The 18092-nt window shown below is 52.7% G+C and overlaps 1 protein-coding gene across 2 annotated transcripts in view; it reads left to right on the top strand.

Moving 5' to 3' along the window:
- CD276 (CD276 molecule) overlaps positions 1-18092 on the top strand; it is a 34688-nt gene that overhangs the window by 13710 nt on the left and 2886 nt on the right. The window contains exons 2-9 of one of the 2 annotated variants that reach the window (XM_068964704.1): positions 7379-7505; positions 9417-9758; positions 9940-10254; positions 10854-11192; positions 11374-11670; positions 15446-15575; positions 16273-16314; positions 17685-17720. In XM_068964704.1, the coding sequence (XP_068820805.1) occupies positions 7433-7505; positions 9417-9758; positions 9940-10254; positions 10854-11192; positions 11374-11670; positions 15446-15575; positions 16273-16314; positions 17685-17709 (1563 nt within the window). In that variant the 5' untranslated portion in view covers positions 7379-7432 and the 3' untranslated portion in view covers positions 17710-17720. Of the gene's footprint in view, positions 1-7378; positions 7506-9416; positions 9759-9939; positions 10255-10853; positions 11193-11373; positions 11671-15440; positions 15576-16272; positions 16315-17684; positions 17721-18092 lie in introns of both variants that reach the window. The other variant, XM_068964703.1, reaches the window with a different exon arrangement.

The following is an 18092-nucleotide window of genomic DNA, read 5'->3' as shown; positions in this document are numbered from 1 at the left end:
ATGGGTCCCTAAATTAGTCACTTTAGATGCTGTGAGAAAGACCCAAAATAACGGTGTCGCTAGAAGAGATGCTTATTCTCAGCCGTGGGACAATCCGGGTATGTCCAGGGCTGATGCTGCAGCCCCCCAGGGGCCTTCTGTCTTGCTGCTCTGCAGTCCCCAGGGTGTTGCCTTTGGCAGCATGGTCCTCGATGGCTCACCACATCTGTGTTCTAGACAGTGGGAAGAGGGAGGAGAAGAGAGCAGGCATGCGCCTCTTTAAAGGCACGACCCAGAAGTTATACATCAGTTCCTCCTACATCCTATTAGCCAGAAAATGGTCACATGGCCATTCCCTGCTGCAAGGCAGGCTGGTATCTGTAGTCTTTAGCTAAGTGGCTCTGTGCCTAACAAAATATTAATATTCCACAGAAGAGGAGGAAAGTAGATGTAAGGGGAACACTAGTGGTTTCTGCCACAGTCATTTTATACATTTCAGTGTGACCTACATGGCAGCTAACTGGCTAGACCTTAAGGATATAGTACGTGAAGGCTTAACATACTAAAGAAGTTCCATCAGCATCCAATAAAGCTCTTCTTTCAGGCTTTCCTGGTAGCTCAGACTGTAAAGAAACTGCCTACAATGCAGGATACCCAGGTTTGATCCCTGGGTCAGGAAGATCCCCTGGAGAAGGGAATGACAACCCATTCTACTATTCTTGCCTGGAGAATTCCATGAACAGAGGAACCTGGTGGGCTATAGTCCATGGGGTGCCAAAGAGTTGGATATGACTGAGGGACTTTCACTTTTTTTCAAAGCCCTTTTTTCATAGATGGCAACACTGATCTCAGAGAGGGGAAGTCACCTATAAAGATTGCCCAGCAAAGTGCCAAGACTGGAACTAGAACCAAACTTTGGGCTCACTATTTACTATTTCAAAGAGATCTGGCTGACAGGCAGGAAAGCAGTGCCAGGAGGCCAGGACTCTTGGGGCTAGGGAGAGACCACCTTTCCTAGCCTGTCTACCTGGGGACAGGCTAGGACAGGCCAAATTCAGACTTAAATTGAAGAAAGTAGGGAAAACCACTAGACCATTCAGGTGTGACCTAAATCAAATCCCTAATGATTATGCAGTAAAAGTGAGAAATAAGATTTAATGGACTAGATCTGATAGACAGTACCTGATGAACTATGGACAGAGATTCATGACACTGTACAGGAGACAGGAAGCAAGACCATCCCCAAGAAAAAGAAATGCAAAAAAGCAAAATGGCTGTCTGAGGAGGCCTTATAAATAGCTGTGAAAAGAAGAGAAGCAAAAAGCAAAGGAGAAAAGGAAAGATATACCCATTTGAATGCAGAGTTCCAAAGGATAGCAAAGAAAGAAAAGAAAGCCTTTCTCAGTGATGTGCAAAGAAATAGAGGATGTGCAAAGAAATAGAGGATAACAATAGAATGAGAAAGACTAGAGGTCTCTTCAAGAAAATTAGAGATACCAAGGGAACATTTACCAATGCAAACATGGGCTCAAAAAGGACGAAATGGTATGGACCTAACAGAAGAAGATATCGTGGTAAGAATACACAGAAATATACAAAAAAGAGAAGGCAATGGCAACCCACTCCAGTAATCTTGCCTGGAGAATCCCAGGGACGGCGGAGCCTGGTGGGCTGCCGGCTGTGGGGTCGCACAGAGTCGAACACGACTGATGTGACTTAGCAGCAGCAGCATACAAAAAAGATCTTCATGACCCAGATAATCATGATGGTGTGATCACTCACCTAGGGCCAGACATCCTGGAATGTGAAGTCAAGTGGGCCTTAGGAAGCATCACTATGAACAAAGCTAGTGGAGGTGATGGAATTCCAGTTGAGCTATTTCAAATCCTAAAAGATGATGCTGTGAAAGTGCTGCACTCAATATGCCAACAAATTTGGAAAACTCAGCAGTGGCCACAGGACTGGAAAAGGCCAGTTTTCATTCCAATCCCTAAGAAAGGCAATGCCAAAGAATGCTCAACCTACCACACTATTGCACTCATCTCACTCGCTAGTAAAATAATGCTCAGAATTCTCCAAGCCAGGCTTCAACAATACGTGAACTGTAAACTTGTAGATATTCAAGCTGGATTTAGAAAAGACAGAGGAACCAGAGATCAAATTGCCAACATCCTCTAGATCATCGAAAAAGCAAGAGAGTTCCAGAAAAACATCTATTTCTGGTTTATTAATTATGCCAAAGCCTTTGTGTGGATCACAATAAACTCTGGAAAATTTTGAAAGAGATGGGAATACCAGATCACCTGACCTGCCTCCTGAGAAATCTGTATGCAGGTCAGGAAGCAACAGTTAGAACTGGACATGGAACAACAGACTGGTTCCAAACAGGAAAAGGAGTATGTCAAGTCGGTTTATTGTCACCCTGCTTATTTACCTTATATGCAGAGTACATCATGAGAAACGCTGGGCTGGAAGAAGCACAAGCTAGAATCAAGATTGCTGGGAGAAATATCAATAACCTCAGATATGCAGATGACACCACCCGCATGGCAGAAAGTGAAGAAGAACTAAAGAGCCTCTCGATGAAGTGAGAGTGAAAAAGTTGTCTTAAAGCTCAACATTCAGAAAACAAAGATCATGGCATCCGGTCCCATCACTTCATGGCAAATAGGTGAAGAAACAGTGGAAACAGTGGCAGACTTTATTTTTTGGGGTTCCCAAATCACTGCAGATGGTGATTGCAGCCATGAAATTAAAAGACACTTACTCCTTGGAAGAAAAGTTATGACCAACCTAGATAGAATATTAAAAAGCAGAGACATTACTTTGCCAAGAAAGATCCGTCTAGTCAAAGCTATGGAATTTCCAGTAGTCATGTATGGATGTTAGAGATGGACTAACATCCATACACGTTAGTATGGAGGAAAGCCTGAGAACCGAAGAATTGATGCTTTTGAACTGTGGTGTTGGAGAAGACTCTTGAGAGTCCCTTGGACTGCAAGGAGATCCAACCAGTCCACTCTGAAGGAGCTCAGCCCTGGGATTTCTTTTGAAGGAATGATGCTGAAGCTGAAACTCCAGGACTTTGGCCCCTGATGCTGGGAACGATTGAAGGCGGGAGGAGTAGGGGATGATGAGATGGTTGGATGACATCACTGACTCAAAGGACATGAGTTTGAGTAAAGTCTGGGAGTTGGTGATGCACAGGGAGGCCTGGTGTGCTGCAGTCCACGGAGTCTCAAAGAATCGGACATGACTGAGCAACTGAACTGAATTACCTGTGAAGCTGCTCATCACTTGTCAGGACTCACCCTTAGGGTTATCATGTGCCTCCAAATAGCTCTCAATTAACTTAAATAGTACTCTGTACTGAACTGCAGTAATTTCTATGCATTTAATTCAGGTTCCTTGAGGACAGACACAGCTTAGTCCTCTCTCTGTCCCCAGTGCCTGCCTACCAGGCACTCAGTGAATAGTTCAGCGAATAACTAAACACAGGAATATATATTCAAGGTGGGTCCCAGGTGGCTCAGTGGTAAAGGATCTGCCTGCCAAACAGAAGATATGCGTTCGACCCCTGGGTTGGGAAGGTCCCCTGGAGAAGGAAATGGCCACCCACTCTAGTATTCTTGACTGGAGAATCCCATGGACAGAGGAGCCTGGCCGGCTATAGTATGTAGGGTCACAAAGAGTTGGACACGGCTTAGTGGCTAAACAATGACAAGAACAACCTTCAGTTGCAGGTAAGAGAAATTTAGCTCAAACTAGCTTGAGGGAAAAAAAAAAAAAAGATTGGCATAAGTATCTGGGCAATCTAGGTATACAGCTTGCTTCAGGCAGAGCTGAATCCAGGGACTTAACTGCTGTTTTCAAAAGCTATGCTTCTATCCAGTGCTGGTTAGCAAAGATTGACACTAGTTCTGTGACTTGATCCTTCTTGCCTTCTGGGGCACATGTTGTCCAAGCAGCCCCTGCAGGGATTGGGGAAAGGCAGGAGGGTTAAGAGAAAATGGGGTGCTGCTGGTGGTCATGGTAGGGGCAAGGCATTCCCCTCAGACATCCCCAGATCCAGGGCATCATGGTATAGGGCCCACCTCAGCCCTTGATTTTTGGTTTTGGCTTTATGGAGGTCATCTCTGGGGAGGTTTCTTGTGGCTCCACCTCTTCTGGGGTTGGATGCCCTTACTGTACCTCAGGCCTCGGGTGGCCCTGGCCCCTCCCTCCTGCTTCTCTGTGAAAGCCAAGGCAGCCTGTGCTCTTTCCTGCCAGGGCCCCTTGGAATTCCCACATTTGGCTGGGACGGGGCTAGATGAGGATGGAGGAAGTGGAGGAGGGAAGACCGGCTGGTGACTCAGCGGGAGGGGTGGCACATGCTGACTCCAGGGCCATCCTGCCTAGGGGTGAGAATTCCCCTTTGTAGAAAAGGTGGGCAGGGCGGTGTGAATGCAGCTGGAGGCCTGTGCGTCTCCATGACGCTCTGTGTGCTGGGCAGCCGGTCTGTCCCAGTGGTCACAGGTCATGCTTCTGTTGCCTAGCAATAACCTCTCTGAGATGTGTTCTCCTCTCCTGCCCTCAGCTCTAGGAGCCCAGCTATCGGGGAGGGAACCTTTCCCCGTCCTCGGTTCTGGGCTCAGGGAATGCCTGAGACAGGAACTTCCCTGAGTCCAGAGTCTAGGAAAGGAGTTGAAGGGAGCAAATCTGGAAAGATTGAAGGCAGGAGGAGAAGGGGAGGACAGAGGATGAGATGGTTGGCTGGCATCACCGACTCGATGTGACAGGGAAGCCTGGTGTGCTGTAGTCCATGGAGTCACAAAGAGTCGGACATGACTGAGAGACTGAACTGATGACCAGCCTCCCTACCCCCCAGAATCCTCACCTTCCCTCAGGAGGGAAGGACAGCTCGGCCCTTGGGGAACCTGATTAGATCGGGAGACCGCCCCACATTCAGGGAGGTGGCAGCCAGTCCAAGCAACCCTGGCAAGTAAACCCAGCAGCAGCAGCAGGAATTAGCTTGATGAATGGAGGAAACAGTCATCAGAAAAGGCTTGAGAGCCAGGCAGAGTGGTGTGCGTTTATTCCGGTGGTAAATGGGGAACCCTGGGAGGGCCTTGTAGAGGAAAGATGTGAGCAGATTCCTGCATCAGGTCCTAAGAGGAGAGACGCAGAGTGTGGGGTGGGCAGGGGCGGAGTGGAGAGTCACGGGAGGATCACAGGAGTGCTGGCTTCCAAGGTCAGGATGGGAGATGGTAGGCATGGGCAGCAGTGGCAAGAGTGAGGGAGATCCAGGAAGGACAGGCCTTGGTTCTGTCTTGGGGTAAAGGAGAGCTCCTTAATCCTTAGTCTCCGTGATTCCTTCAGCAGACGGGCAGGCATGGCCGGCCACTGCCTGCCAGCATTTCCCTTTGGTCTGTGGTGGCCCTTGTAGGCATGATGTGGTGCCTGCCAAGGGTGCCTTTATGAATGGACCTTGAAGGCTGCTGACTCAGCAGGCGGAAAGGCTTTGAGGCCGCCAGGTTTGGACCGGAACTGTCTCGGAAGGAAGTGGCTGCTCAGGGCTTCCCCACTGTGGACAGCTGGGAGGTGGTAGTGGGGGGAGCGCAGGATGCACCCGGCTTGGCTAAAGGACTCCTTCAGCTCAGCTGCTGGGTGTACGGGACGGGGGAGAGGCGGGAGGGATGGGACTGAAACTGACGCTCATGACTCGCCATTCGCTCCCTGGAAGGGCAGAGAGGTGCGGCAGGAGGTGGAGAATACAAACCTTTCTCAACTTTGTGCAAAATATGAAGTCCTCTCACTTATCTGGGCTTTAATTTTTTTTGTTTTTCCTCTTGCAAAATGGGACCAAGTCAGGCAGCCTGGCTCCCTGGGTGGTCTGAGGAATGTGAAACCTTTTCTATTTTTGTCAAATTGTATTGAATAGCATAAAGCGACCCTGTTGACACATGGCTTGGTCAGGATGTGACAGTCAGCAGCTGTGAGACCTGGGGAAAAGGCAGATAGCAATGGGGGTGGGGTGGGAGGAAGCCAGAGACTGGGAGTAGGGCTGGACCCGCGAGGTTGCAGAAATACCCCACTCAATCCTGATTCCAGTCTGCGGGCGGGGGCCAGTCTCAGGACAGGCCACTTCCGCTTCCCACTGGTCTTGGGCACTCAGTATATGCATGTTAAACTAGCCCAAGTCCTTTCTCTTGACCCCACACTCATTCACCGGGTCGCCTTCAGAAGTCTCACCAAGAAGTTCCTGCACAAATACCTTTCACTGCATACAGCCTACACTAGACCCTTCCCTGCTCTCTGTCCCCACGAATGCTGCACCTGCGCCCTAGGCTCAGACCACGGCCACCCCGACTGCTCCCTCCCTCGCTGCCCTGTCCTCCAGGCTGTCGCTTTCCCCCAGACCTGCTTTGTCTCTTCTGTCCAGCTCTTCCCATTTATCCTGCAGATGCTGTCAGTGTAATCTTTATGAAGCACAGCTCTGACCATACCCATTCTTTTATTCCAGAACCTTCAGTGGCTCCCAGCTGCCTTCAGGATAAGCTTCTGACCTCTCGTCATGTTGTTCAGTCGCTAAGTTGTGTCCAACTCTTTGCGACCCTGTGGACTATAGCATGCCAGGCTTTCTTGTCTTTCACTATCTTCTGGAGTTTGCTCAAACTCACGTCCATTGAGTCAGTGATGCCATCCAACCATCTCATCCTCTGTCGCCCCCTTCTCCTCCTGCCCTCAATCTTTCCCAGTGTCAGGGTCTTTTCCAATGAGTCAGCTGTTCACATCAGGCGGCCAAAGTATTGGAGTTTGAGCATCAGTCCTTCCAATGAATATTTAGGACTAACTTCCTTTGGGATTGACTGGTTTGATCTCCTTGCAGTCCACGGGACTCTCAAGAGTCTTCTCCAGCACCATAATTCAAAAGCATCAATTCTTCGGTGCTCAGCCTTCTTTATAGTCCAACTCTCACATCTGTACATGACTACTAGAAAAACCATAGCTTTGACTATGCTTTGTCAGCAAAATAATGTCTTGGCTAATCTCTAAGCCTTGTTCTCCTCTACCAGCTGAGCCAAACTGATCTGTGTACCTACTTGCGTTGCCCTGAGCGGGCCAGGCTTGACTATTCTTGGCCTTGCCCCTCCTATCTTTTGTTTGCACATCAATATCTTAGAAGGGGTGGATCCTATCTGCCTGCTGCCCTGCCTCCCCTGATCCAGCCTCCCCAGTGACTCAATTTCCTCCTGCCAGCATCTCTCAAAATATCCCTCAGCCAGGAGCCTTGTAGGGTGTGGGAAGGAGGACCTCCCAGTGGGCTGTTGCAGCCTCCACCAGGCTGGTCCAGGGGAGATGAGGTGAGAGAGAGGGCTTGGTAAGGACCTTTTGAGACAGAAGCTTCACTTCCTCACAGGCAGAGGCAGCCTTCCATCACGGAGAGCCCAGTGGCCAGCTGCCTCGCGAGAAGATGCTGTGTGGACCGGGCAGCACGGGTGTGAGTGTGGCCCCCGCCCTGGGAGTGCTGTGGTTCTGCCTCACAGGTGAGGGGAGCAGTTTGGGGCCTTGAGGGGCCTTGGGGCCTTGAGGTGCATTGGGGCCTTGAGGTGCACTGGGGCCTTAAGGTGCCTTGGGGCCTTGAGGGGCCTTGGGGCCTTGAGGTGCATTGGGGCCTTGAGGTGCCTTGGGGCCTTGAGGGGCCTTGGGGCCTTGGGGCCTTGGGGCCTCTCTGTCTGGCAGGGCTGGGAAGGTTTTGGCTAACTGCCTCTGAATCTCCTCTGTGCCCTGTCCACCTCATTCCTACCTTGGGATCCACCTTACTTGACATTTCTTAGCCTCTGTTTTCTCTTCTGTAAAATGGTAATGTGAGCTCTAAATGCGATAAGGCTGTTTCCCAACCACACGTGTGCTCCCTCCCGAGGGCCTTTGCACACACTGTTGCATCTGCCTAAAACTTTCTGCCCCCACACATCTGCATGACTCAATCCCATATTTCATTCAAGCCATTGCTCAAATGTCACCTCGCCCAGGCTACTGGGTATAGAATAACACCTCTTCCCTCCCTTTCGCTGGCCTTACTTTATGCTTCTTCCCAACACTAATCTCCACCTGACATATTATATGTTTACTTGCTTATTCCCTGCTCTGCTCAAGGAGCAGAATGTATCCCCGGGGCCAGGATTAATGCCAGCCACATAGCAGGTGCTCAATAACCATCCTGAATAAAGGATATAAGTCTTCCCACACAGTTCTTGGCACAGAGTTGGCTTTCAATAATGGCACCTACTTTAATGACAACACCATCATATTTCAAATCTTAATCTGCTCAGAGGGAGACGTCCTCCTCCAAGGCGGAAGACAAAGCCGAATGTCTGGTGCCATCTGGTGGTCAAAAGAAGGAAGCACCACTTTACCCGGTGGTACATTGATTTCTCTAGAGAAATTGCTTTGGGTGACTCCTCAGGTTTCATCCCCCAAATGCCCCCATACGTGGCTGGGTCAGGTACACATGAGTGCTGTATTCAGCTAGCTTTGTTTCAAGACTGGTCTTCACACTTCTGAGTGTGCCTGCTTTGCTGGTGCCCAGAGCACACACTTAACGTAACCATTGCCCAAGAATGGCAGTGCCAGGCTAGGGGGCACATATCACTAAAAGAAAAGCTGTCAGGAACCCCTACCTAACTTCCCAGGGCTCTAAAAGAAGAGCTGGACTGGAGGCAGAGGTGACTGGGTGGGAAGCTGCAGAGTAAACCCACAGGAAAGAGGTCAGGGTGGGAACAGGGCAACCTGCCCTAGGGGGCTTTTCTCTGACTATATCAGACTCTTTTTTCATTCCCTTTCAATCTCAGCTTAATATCTCTTTATGGAGAATGTGGTTCACCCGATATTTAAATGCATGGGTAATCTTTCTTTCTTGCATAAAACTAATCATGTTTGTTGAGGAAAAGAAAAAGCACTTGTGATTCTTTCTCATCCAGAGAAAACCACTAATGACATTTTGATGCATATTATTGTTTAGATTTTCTTTTCACAATTTATAAAAATAGAGTATACTTGGGAAATGCAGCCAGCACAGACAGGTGTGATGCACCTGCCAGATTTTTTTTAAAACGGCTTCTTTACTTTCTATCCATTGGCTTCTTCTTCCTTCATACTCCTAATCACATGCTACCAAGAATTTGTGTGCCAGTTTGTCTCATCTCCCACTAAAATTTAAGCTCTTCAGAGCTGTGACCCTGGTGTTCTCTGTGGCATTCCTAACTCTTACCCTTGGCATAGTATGTACTTACTATATTCATGTTGGCTGAACTAGAACCACGAGTAATAAACTCTCCTCAGCCCTTAAAAAAGGAGTGGACAGGGCCTGAAGTTAACTTGGAAGAGGAGGGGAACTAGAGAGGTCACAAGTGTCTCACCCTCTTCTCACCGTTCCACCTCACCAACTCCACCCTCAGGGGCCGCGGTGGAAGTCCAGGTTCCGGAAGACCCCGTGGTGGCCCTCGTGGGCACCGACGCCACCCTGCGCTGCTCCTTCTCGACCGAGCCCGGCTTCAGCCTGGCACAGCTCAACCTCATCTGGCAGCTGACAGACACCAAACAGCTGGTGCACAGCTTCGCCGAGGGCAGAGACCAGGGCAGCGCCTATGCCAACCGCACAGCGCTCTTCCCAGACCTGCTGGCTCAGGGCAACGCGTCCCTGAGGCTACAGCGCGTGCGCGTGGCTGATGAGGGCAGCTTCACCTGCTTCGTGAGCATCCGGGACTTCGGCAGCGCCGCGGTCAGCCTGCAGGTGGCAGGTGAGAGGCGCGAAAGGGGGCGCCCTCCCCTTGGCACGCCCCTCCTACTTCCCGCAGCCCTTTACCCACTTGCCCCAGTGCTGACCCTTGTCCTCACAGCCCCGGGCGCTCTTTCCCTCCACTGTGTCCCACTGCCCTTGCCTTACCTGACCTCTGCCCTCTACCCTCTGCTCCCCTCCAGCCCCCTACTCAAAACCCAGCATGACCCTGGAGCCCAACAAGGACCTGAGGCCTGGGGACACAGTGACCATCACGTGCTCCAGCTACCAGGGCTACCCCAAAGCCGAAGTGTTGTGGCAGGATGGGCAGGGTGCGCCCTTGACCGGCAACGTGACCACGTCGCAGATGGCCAACGAACAGGGCTTGTTCGACGTGCACAGCGTTCTGAGGGTGGTGCTGGGCGCTAATGGTACCTACAGCTGCCTGGTGCGCAACCCCGTGCTGCAGCAGGACGCTCATGGCTCGGTCACCATCACGCCCCATAGAAACCCCACAGGTTTTTCTTTTGTTTTCTTAAATGTCCCTTGGGGTGGGGGACAGGGGCGGGGAGTTGGTCCAATCTCCAGCGGTCATGGTATCTGAATCTAGCTCCTTACCTTCAGTCTCCCAGAACAGTGAGACGCCTAATAATAATAAGAGAAATGAAACAGGTTGCATACAGGGAGAGCTTACTGTGGCAGGAGGTGAGGGTGATGGTCACAGGTCCTCTCAGCTCTCTAGGCCTCCTGACTCCAGGGCTCTGGAAACCTGTGGAAAGAGTGGAGAAGCATTCAGATCTCAGAAGAGAGTCGGAAGATAGGAGAGGGAAATGGGTCCTGGCGGAGAGGGGAGTTTTGCTAGGGCTGCAGGCTGCCCCAGGCCAGGTCCCCCAGCAAGATGGACCTTGTCAGGCCAAGGCCAAGCTGCTGTGATTCTTGTCAGACGATTAGGGACACGTCTGGAAGTGTTGAGACTCAATCTGTTTTTAGGTCTGGGGAGAAATGGGACGATGGCATGGGACTTGGGCATCGATGGAGGAGATACGGGAGGCAGTGTGGTGGTAGCCGAGTGTCCCTACCCCTCCTCACTGCCGTGCCGCTCCAACCTCGCCCTCAGGTGCAGTGGAAGTCCAGGTTCCGGAAGACCCCGTGGTGGCCCTCGTGGGCACCGACGCCACCCTGCGCTGCTCCTTCTCGACCGAGCCCGGCTTCAGCCTGGCACAGCTCAACCTCATCTGGCAGCTGACAGACACCAAACAGCTGGTGCACAGCTTCGCCGAGGGCAGAGACCAGGGCAGCGCCTATGCCAACCGCACAGCGCTCTTCCCAGACCTGCTGGCTCAGGGCAACGCGTCCCTGAGGCTACAGCGCGTGCGCGTGGCTGATGAGGGCAGCTTCACCTGCTTCGTGAGCATCCGGGACTTCGGCAGCGCCGCGGTCAGCCTGCAGGTGGCAGGTGAGAGGCGCGAAAGGGGGCGCCCTCCCCTTGGCACGCCCCTCCTACTTCCCGCAGCCCTTTACCCACTTGCCCCAGTGCTGACCCTTGTCCTCACAGCCCCGGGCGCTCTTTCCCTCCACTGTGTCCCACTGCCCTTGCCTTACCTGACCTCTGCCCTCTACCCTCTGCTCCCCTCCAGCCCCCTACTCAAAACCCAGCATGACCCTGGAGCCCAACAAGGACCTAAGGCCTGGGGACACGGTGACCATCACGTGCTCCAGCTACCGGGGCTACCCCGAGGCCGAAGTGTTGTGGCAGGATGGGCAGGGTGCGCCCTTGACCGGCAACGTGACCACGTCGCAGATGGCCAACGAACAGGGCTTGTTCGACGTGCACAGCGTTCTGAGGGTGGTGCTGGGCGCTAATGGTACCTACAGCTGCCTGGTGCGCAACCCCGTGCTGCAGCAGGACGCTCACGGCTCGGTCACCATCACAGGTAGGGGCCGACGAGCAGCAGGTGAAGGATAGAAGGAACTATGGCTTTTTACCTAGACTCTGAGTCAGAATTCAGATAGGCTTTGGTGGTCAGGAAACCTAACCAAAAAATTTTTTTTCTTACATTTCACGTGTCTCAAATTCTCCCCCAAGCAGTCCTTAAGGGACTTGCTATATTGCGCAATAAGAATCATTTGTAGTATCTGCCCTCCTAAGATAGTATCTTAGTTGGTACCTGGGGACTGAATACCTGCCTGGAATCTGGAGGCGTTCCAGGAGGGAATTCTGGAGCAGCCACAAGGCATAGCTCTGTCTGGAGTGCTTTCCTACGGGAACCTCTCCAAGTGCTGAGAAGGTGTTGCTACGTCACCATCTGCTGCTGGGCACCATCTGACTGTGAGCCCCTGCGAGACAGCTGGGCTGTCTCCAGGTGGTCAGACCCCTCACCCCGTCATTGTCAGTTCTCCTGATGGAATTAAATTGGACCCAGCCAGCCTTTGGACTTCCCTGGTACCTCAACTGGTAAAGAATCCACCTGCAAGGCAGGAGACCTGGGTTCGATTCCTGGGTTGAGAAGATCCCTTGGAGGAGGGCATGACAACCCACTCCAGTATTCCCTCCTGGAGAATCCCCATGAACAGAGGTGCCTGGCAGGCTACAGTCCCTGGGGCTGCCTCTAACCACAGCATACAGCACAGGCAGCCTTTGGAATGGCTGGGCTCTCTCTGCTGCCCCCATGTGGTCAAACACCAGATCAATGCTGCCCCTTTGGCAATTCCCTCAGTCTCTACAGTTTTGGGCTCCTAGCCCACACTTCCCTTCCTTTAGTGCCCGCTTCAGTGTGTACCCCTTGTGCCTGGAGGTGTGAAGAGGGCTCAGACCCACACTCAGGCCAGGGGGAGGCAGTCTTCATCCTTATTTGGATCTCATTCTGGCTCCTCTGTACCTCCCCTTGGGACAGCTAACCTTTCCTAGGGACCTCCCTGCATTCTCTGGGATCAGGACAGCAGGTTCTGTCCATCCAGTTCTCCTATTTCTTTCCCATGACTTCCACCTGACCTGCGGCCCTCAGAAGACCTGATCCCCCTGATAACCAGTTTCTGTGCAAGTCTCAGGTTTCACTGACTCACTCCTGTCTTCCTGCACCCCATCTGCATGGACCTTGAGTGGCCTTCACTTCTGCAAGTGTCCATCACATTTGCCTTCTAGGAATTGAGGCTCATTCCTCCTCCTTCTCTTTCACGGTTTTTCTTCTGGCAAGGCTTTGTTCCCTTTGCCCACCCCCTTCCCAAGAATGACTTCACCCTCTTTCTGGAGACCCCTAGGCCTATACTTTCTGTGGGGTAGTTACTGCTCTGGGCTGTTGGATGTCCCATGGGGTCTCCCTGACCTTTTAGATACATCAGCATATGGTCTGATGTAGCCACAGCAGAGAATCAGAAATATTAGCTACAGTAGGATTGACAGAGAATGTGAAGTTTTCAGAGGAGCGGGGAGTGATCAGAATGGGCTGCAGTTTCAGGAGAAGTCTCTAGGGACAGGTGGGGCTGAGGGGACCTTGAAGAATTGGTGATCTTCATGATAATTTGCACACTGAACTGAATTGGCTATTCGCCACCCTGTATAGAAAGGGCTTGTGAGTGTGCGATTATACTCGTATACCTGAAGATGCAGGTCTGAAACCCCACTCTGTCCATGACTGGCAGAATGAGGACAAGCCTGACAAGTGCTGCGGGCACCAACACCAGCCTAGGGGTGGGCACAGTGGGAGCCCCTCCGCCTGGGTGTTTCTGTGGCTCTGCTCCTTGCTTTTCTGCAGGAGCCCCACCCTGGGATCCCCAGGGGTTTCTTCCAGGTGCTTCCTGGTACTGTGCTCCTTTCCTGCTGCTGCTCAGTGGGGACATTTCTCCACCTGAGAGAAAAATATTAAAAATTGTAGTAGCTGGCATTTAAAGTGCCTTCATTTCACAGATGAGGAAGCTGAAGGCCAGAGAGGAGAGAGAACTTTCCCTAGGCCACAGCCTAGCACAGTGGCTCTGACTCTGGAGTTAGCCACCTCTCTGAAAACTGGATACATGATAAATGCAGTCATTTGCATGTCAGTTTTGAGGGCTTGTGGCCCCGCTGCACTCATCCATGGGGGTCTGTGGACCTTGGCTCCAGCATCCTGCAGTGAGCAGATGAACCAGAATCCAACTTTTAGCCTCTCAGCCTAATTTCCTCTCCTCCCCACCACCCAGCCTCCTGTTTTTCTGAGAGCAGGTCTGCCCTACTTTGGAGCCCTTGGCCTGTATTTCGCTTCGGGCAGCTTTGTGCCTTGGAAAACGTTCTGGGACTCAGACTTTGAGTCCTCCAGCCTGGTCCCTCTGCACCTGCTGGAGGTTAGTTGCATGTGCTGTATGTGGAGGGGACTTTGTGGAGCAAGCCCTGGATATGGAGTCTGAAGATGCAGGTCTGAGCCCCGCTCTGTCCTTGGCTGGTGGGATGAAGGCAAGTCAGACCTGTGCTCCAGGTACCAACACCAGCCCAGGGCTGGACAGGGCAGGAGCCCCACCTGCTGGGTGTTTCTGTGGTCTGCTCCATGCTTTCCTGCAGGAGCCTCCCCCGCTTTGGATTCCCAGGGGTCCCTTCCATGTGCTTCATGGACTGGCTGGCCTGTCCTCTTGTGTCAGCTGCTGTCTTTCTCTTCTGCTCCTGTTCCCCAGGGTGATGGGTCCCTTTGCTGCTGATATCCAGAGCAGCAGTGTAACCGGCTATGCCTGTTGGAAGTGACCCTGGCCCCATATCCGTGTTAAGGGTTCCACTGCCCGAGGGTTGAAGGCACTGCTCTCTGCTCTGATGGCATCTTCCGCAGGAGCTTTCGTTAGATTTGCTGTGGATCCTGGGGCTGGGCTGGAGGATAGTGCACTCGGCACAGCTGCGGGTCCTTACCCAGCCGAGGGCAGCTCAGCTCCTTCCCTCTGCCCTGAGACAGCCAACAGGAGGGCCCTCAGCGTTTCACACCACTATTCCCCTGGCAAGTCTCCTTCTCAGGGATAAACCTGTACTCAGGTGCCCTCTGTGTCCACCCTCATCTTTCTGCGGGAATCTGCAGCACACATTTTCTGTCAAAGGCTGGATGTATATGTATTTTAGGTTTTGTGGGCCACATACCATCTCTGTTGCTGCTGCTGCTGTCTTTCCTTTTTTTGGTAACCCTTTACAAATGTAAAACTATTATTAGCTCTTGGGTTGTACAAAAACAGGCCACAGGCCAGATTTGGCCCATGGACTGTGGTTTGCCAACTCCTGGTCTGTAAGATGGAGACTATCACCAGGTGGGGCTGGGGGAGAAAGGGGGCTTCCTGAGGAGGAATCATACGGAAGAGGAGAGTGAGGGAGCACTTTTCTGGTAGAGGAAACCGACAGCAGTGGTGCAGGGGCTGGGAGCAGTCAGTCATCTCTACAGAGAATGGAATTGCAAAGAGGCCTGAAGCACTATTTTCATGTCGGTAGGGAGCCATAGAAGGTTCCTGAGCATCGTGGGCCACAGATTCTTCAACCCTCCCAGGCTGAGGCCTGCCCATGGCAATCCCAGCTGTGTCAGGCTTTGGAGGGTTTGTGGATGTGGGGGGAAGGGGCACGGATCTTATGTAAGCTCAGTTCATGGTGTGGGGGCCCCATGAGGGTAGGAGCCCCCTGTTCACAGTCTGGTGTCAGGGGGGTTGTCCTCAGGGCCACTGGGGGTCAGGCATGTCAGTCTCTCCCCGTTCTCCCCACCTCCCCTCCCAGGACAGCCCATGACGTTCCCCGCCGAGGCCCTGTGGGTGACCGTGGGGCTCTCCATCTGCCTTGTTGCACTGCTGGTGGCCCTGGCCTTCGTGTGCTGGAGGAAGATCAAACAGAGCTGCGAGGAGGAGAACGCAGGTAAGTGAGAGAGGGGGTGTGCACGTGTCTCCGGGGATGTTGGTGTGCCCATGACATCAACAGGAGTGTCACTTTCCCGTGACAGAATGAATGTGTGTGCAAATGCAGCTACATCGTGTGTGTACGTTTGTGATCTGGAGGCTGAACAGACCTCGTGTGTTTAAACAAGTGAGAGCCTGCCCATGAGTGTGCAGAAATGCAGGGTGGATGTGAGTGTGACTAGGAGCGAGTGGTGGATGTGTAACAAAGGGATGAGTGTGTCTGTGTGTGACTGTGAGAGCGTAAGTCACATGAGTGTGTCTGTGAGTGAGAGCACGTGGAAACCGAGCCCCGCAGGCGTGACTGCTTTGTGGGTTTGTGTGTCACCGTGAGAGGATGCGTCACCCTTAGAGTGGACAGTGTCTGAAGCAGCTGCTGTTTGCTGGGGTCAGTGTGGGTGACTTGGTGATTGGCAGGTGGTAGGTTGACATTGATAGGTAGGTGGTTTGACCCCGGTAGGGAAGTCGACTCTGGTGAGTGGTGGGTGGGTGAGTGAGTGGATAGTCCTTGGCCAGGTGAGTGGTGGCCTCCTGCCTGGGCTCCCTCTCGTCCTGCCACAGGCCAGGCCTGCTCAGCCCCATCCACCTGCCTCCTGCACTCCCAGGAGCAGAAGGTCAGTGATGAAGGTGGGTAGGGCTGAGGAAGTTTCTGTTCCTAGGAGCCGAGGACCACGATGGGGATGGAGAAGGGTCCAAGACGGGTAAGTCTGAACCCAGAGGGACACTGTTGGCTGAGGACAGATGCAGGGACAGGGGCGGGGACCCAAGGGTCTGGAGGGGCCCCATTTACTTGAAGGTTTGAATGAAATGTGTCCTGTGGCTGAGCCTCCCAGCCTAGGTGAGTCTGGTCTTTGCTCAGCAGTAGACCTGGAGGCAGGTCTCCCAGCTGCTGCTTTGTTTCTCCTGTCAACCTTTACCACCTACCAGGGCCACTCCACCCTTGAAGGACCTGGCTCGGCAAGCAGGGCAGGCTGGATTCCAGCCCCAGCTCATATAAGCTGAGTGGCCTTGAGCAAGTCACTTCGCCTCTCTGGGCCTCAGTTTCCCCCTAGCTGCTCCTTCCATGGGTGGTGTGAGTTAAATTAAATGAGATCATGTATATTAAGGGCCTGTTTTGTGCCGGGGTCCTGCAAGGGCTCCGTGGTTTTCAGTCCTGTTACTAGCACTGTGTTCTCAGCCTGACACAGTTCCACTCTGCTAAGAGGCTGAAGGACTTTGGTCAGCATTTTGTTCCTCTGGGCTTCAGTTTCCCATCTGTAAAAACTGGCCTCCTGGCCTTCCCTGATGGCACCAGAGGGCCGTTTTGAACCTCTCTTGAGTGACTTTGCGAAGGGCCTGGCACTGTGGGGACACAAGCCTGGAGCCTGGAGAGGAGGCGCCAAGGCCCTGGTGCCCCGCGGCCAATGGAGGCCTCACTGCCTTCCCTCCCCAGGGCCCATGTGTTGGGGGAGCAGGTTCTTGCTGAGCCCTCTGTGATGGTGCCAGTTGACACAGGTTACCTCCCAACCCCTGAAGAAGGAGGGGCAGAAGATTGACCTCTGGGGACTGTTGTAAACTGTGCCAATTCATTCTCTGCCTTTGGTGTCCGGGCGTGGCAGGTGTAGACACAGCCTGGGATCAGGCCTCATTTTTCTTGTTCAGAGGCAGGTGCAGTTGGCAGAAGGGAGGGAGTAGGGAGAAGAGGGGTGCTTAGAGACATGCTTAGTCTCAGTTCTGCAAGATCCTGGGCCTCGCTGGCGACACCTGCAGCCTCTCTTAGCGCCTCTCTTAACCCTATTTGTAGAGCAGGCTCAGGGTACTCTTACATCCCTCACTCACAGGAGGGCTGGGAAGTTGTTCCCATTATAGAGGTACAAAAAACTGAGGCCTGGGGGAGGAGTGACAAGTCACAGCGCAGAATGGGAACTTGGGGGAGCAGCTGAGACCCTTTTCCAGTGCTGTGATGTTTCCCTCACCCTCTCAACTTCTCCCTCCTGCCTCCTCCTCCCAGTCCTTCTTCTAGACTTTACTTCTTCCTTACCACCACTTTCCACAGTTCCCCCTTCACTGTGTACTCCTTCCTTTTTTGCAGCCCTGAGGCCCCTGAAACACTCTGAAAACAAAGAAGGTAAAGACATGTGGTGTTTGTGCATCTGTGTATGTGTGTGCCCTTGTATGTAGGAGGCTAGGGGCTGGTCATTGGTGATGGGGTTGCTGCTGCCCCGAGGCTCCCTCCCTCAGAAGAACAGCCTCGACTCCTCCCTGTTGAAATGGCAGCAGGCGGAGAAATCAAGGTCCCCATTGCTCTTCAGTTCAGTTCAGTTGCTCAGTCGTGTCCAACTCTTTGTGACCCCATGAATCGCACCATGCCAGGCCTCCCTGTCCATCACCAACTCCTGGAGTTCACTCAGACTCAAGTCCATTGAGTCAGTGATGCCATCCAGCCATCTCATCCTCTGTCATCCCCTTCTCCTCCTGCCCCCAATCCCTCCCAGCATCA

This window comes from Capricornis sumatraensis, chromosome 2 (genome assembly GCF_032405125.1).
Source record: "Capricornis sumatraensis isolate serow.1 chromosome 2, serow.2, whole genome shotgun sequence".
Lineage (NCBI taxonomy): Eukaryota > Metazoa > Chordata > Mammalia > Artiodactyla > Bovidae > Capricornis > Capricornis sumatraensis.
Note: the sequence above shows the minus strand (reverse complement) of the source record. Positions and strands in the feature narration are given on the sequence as shown.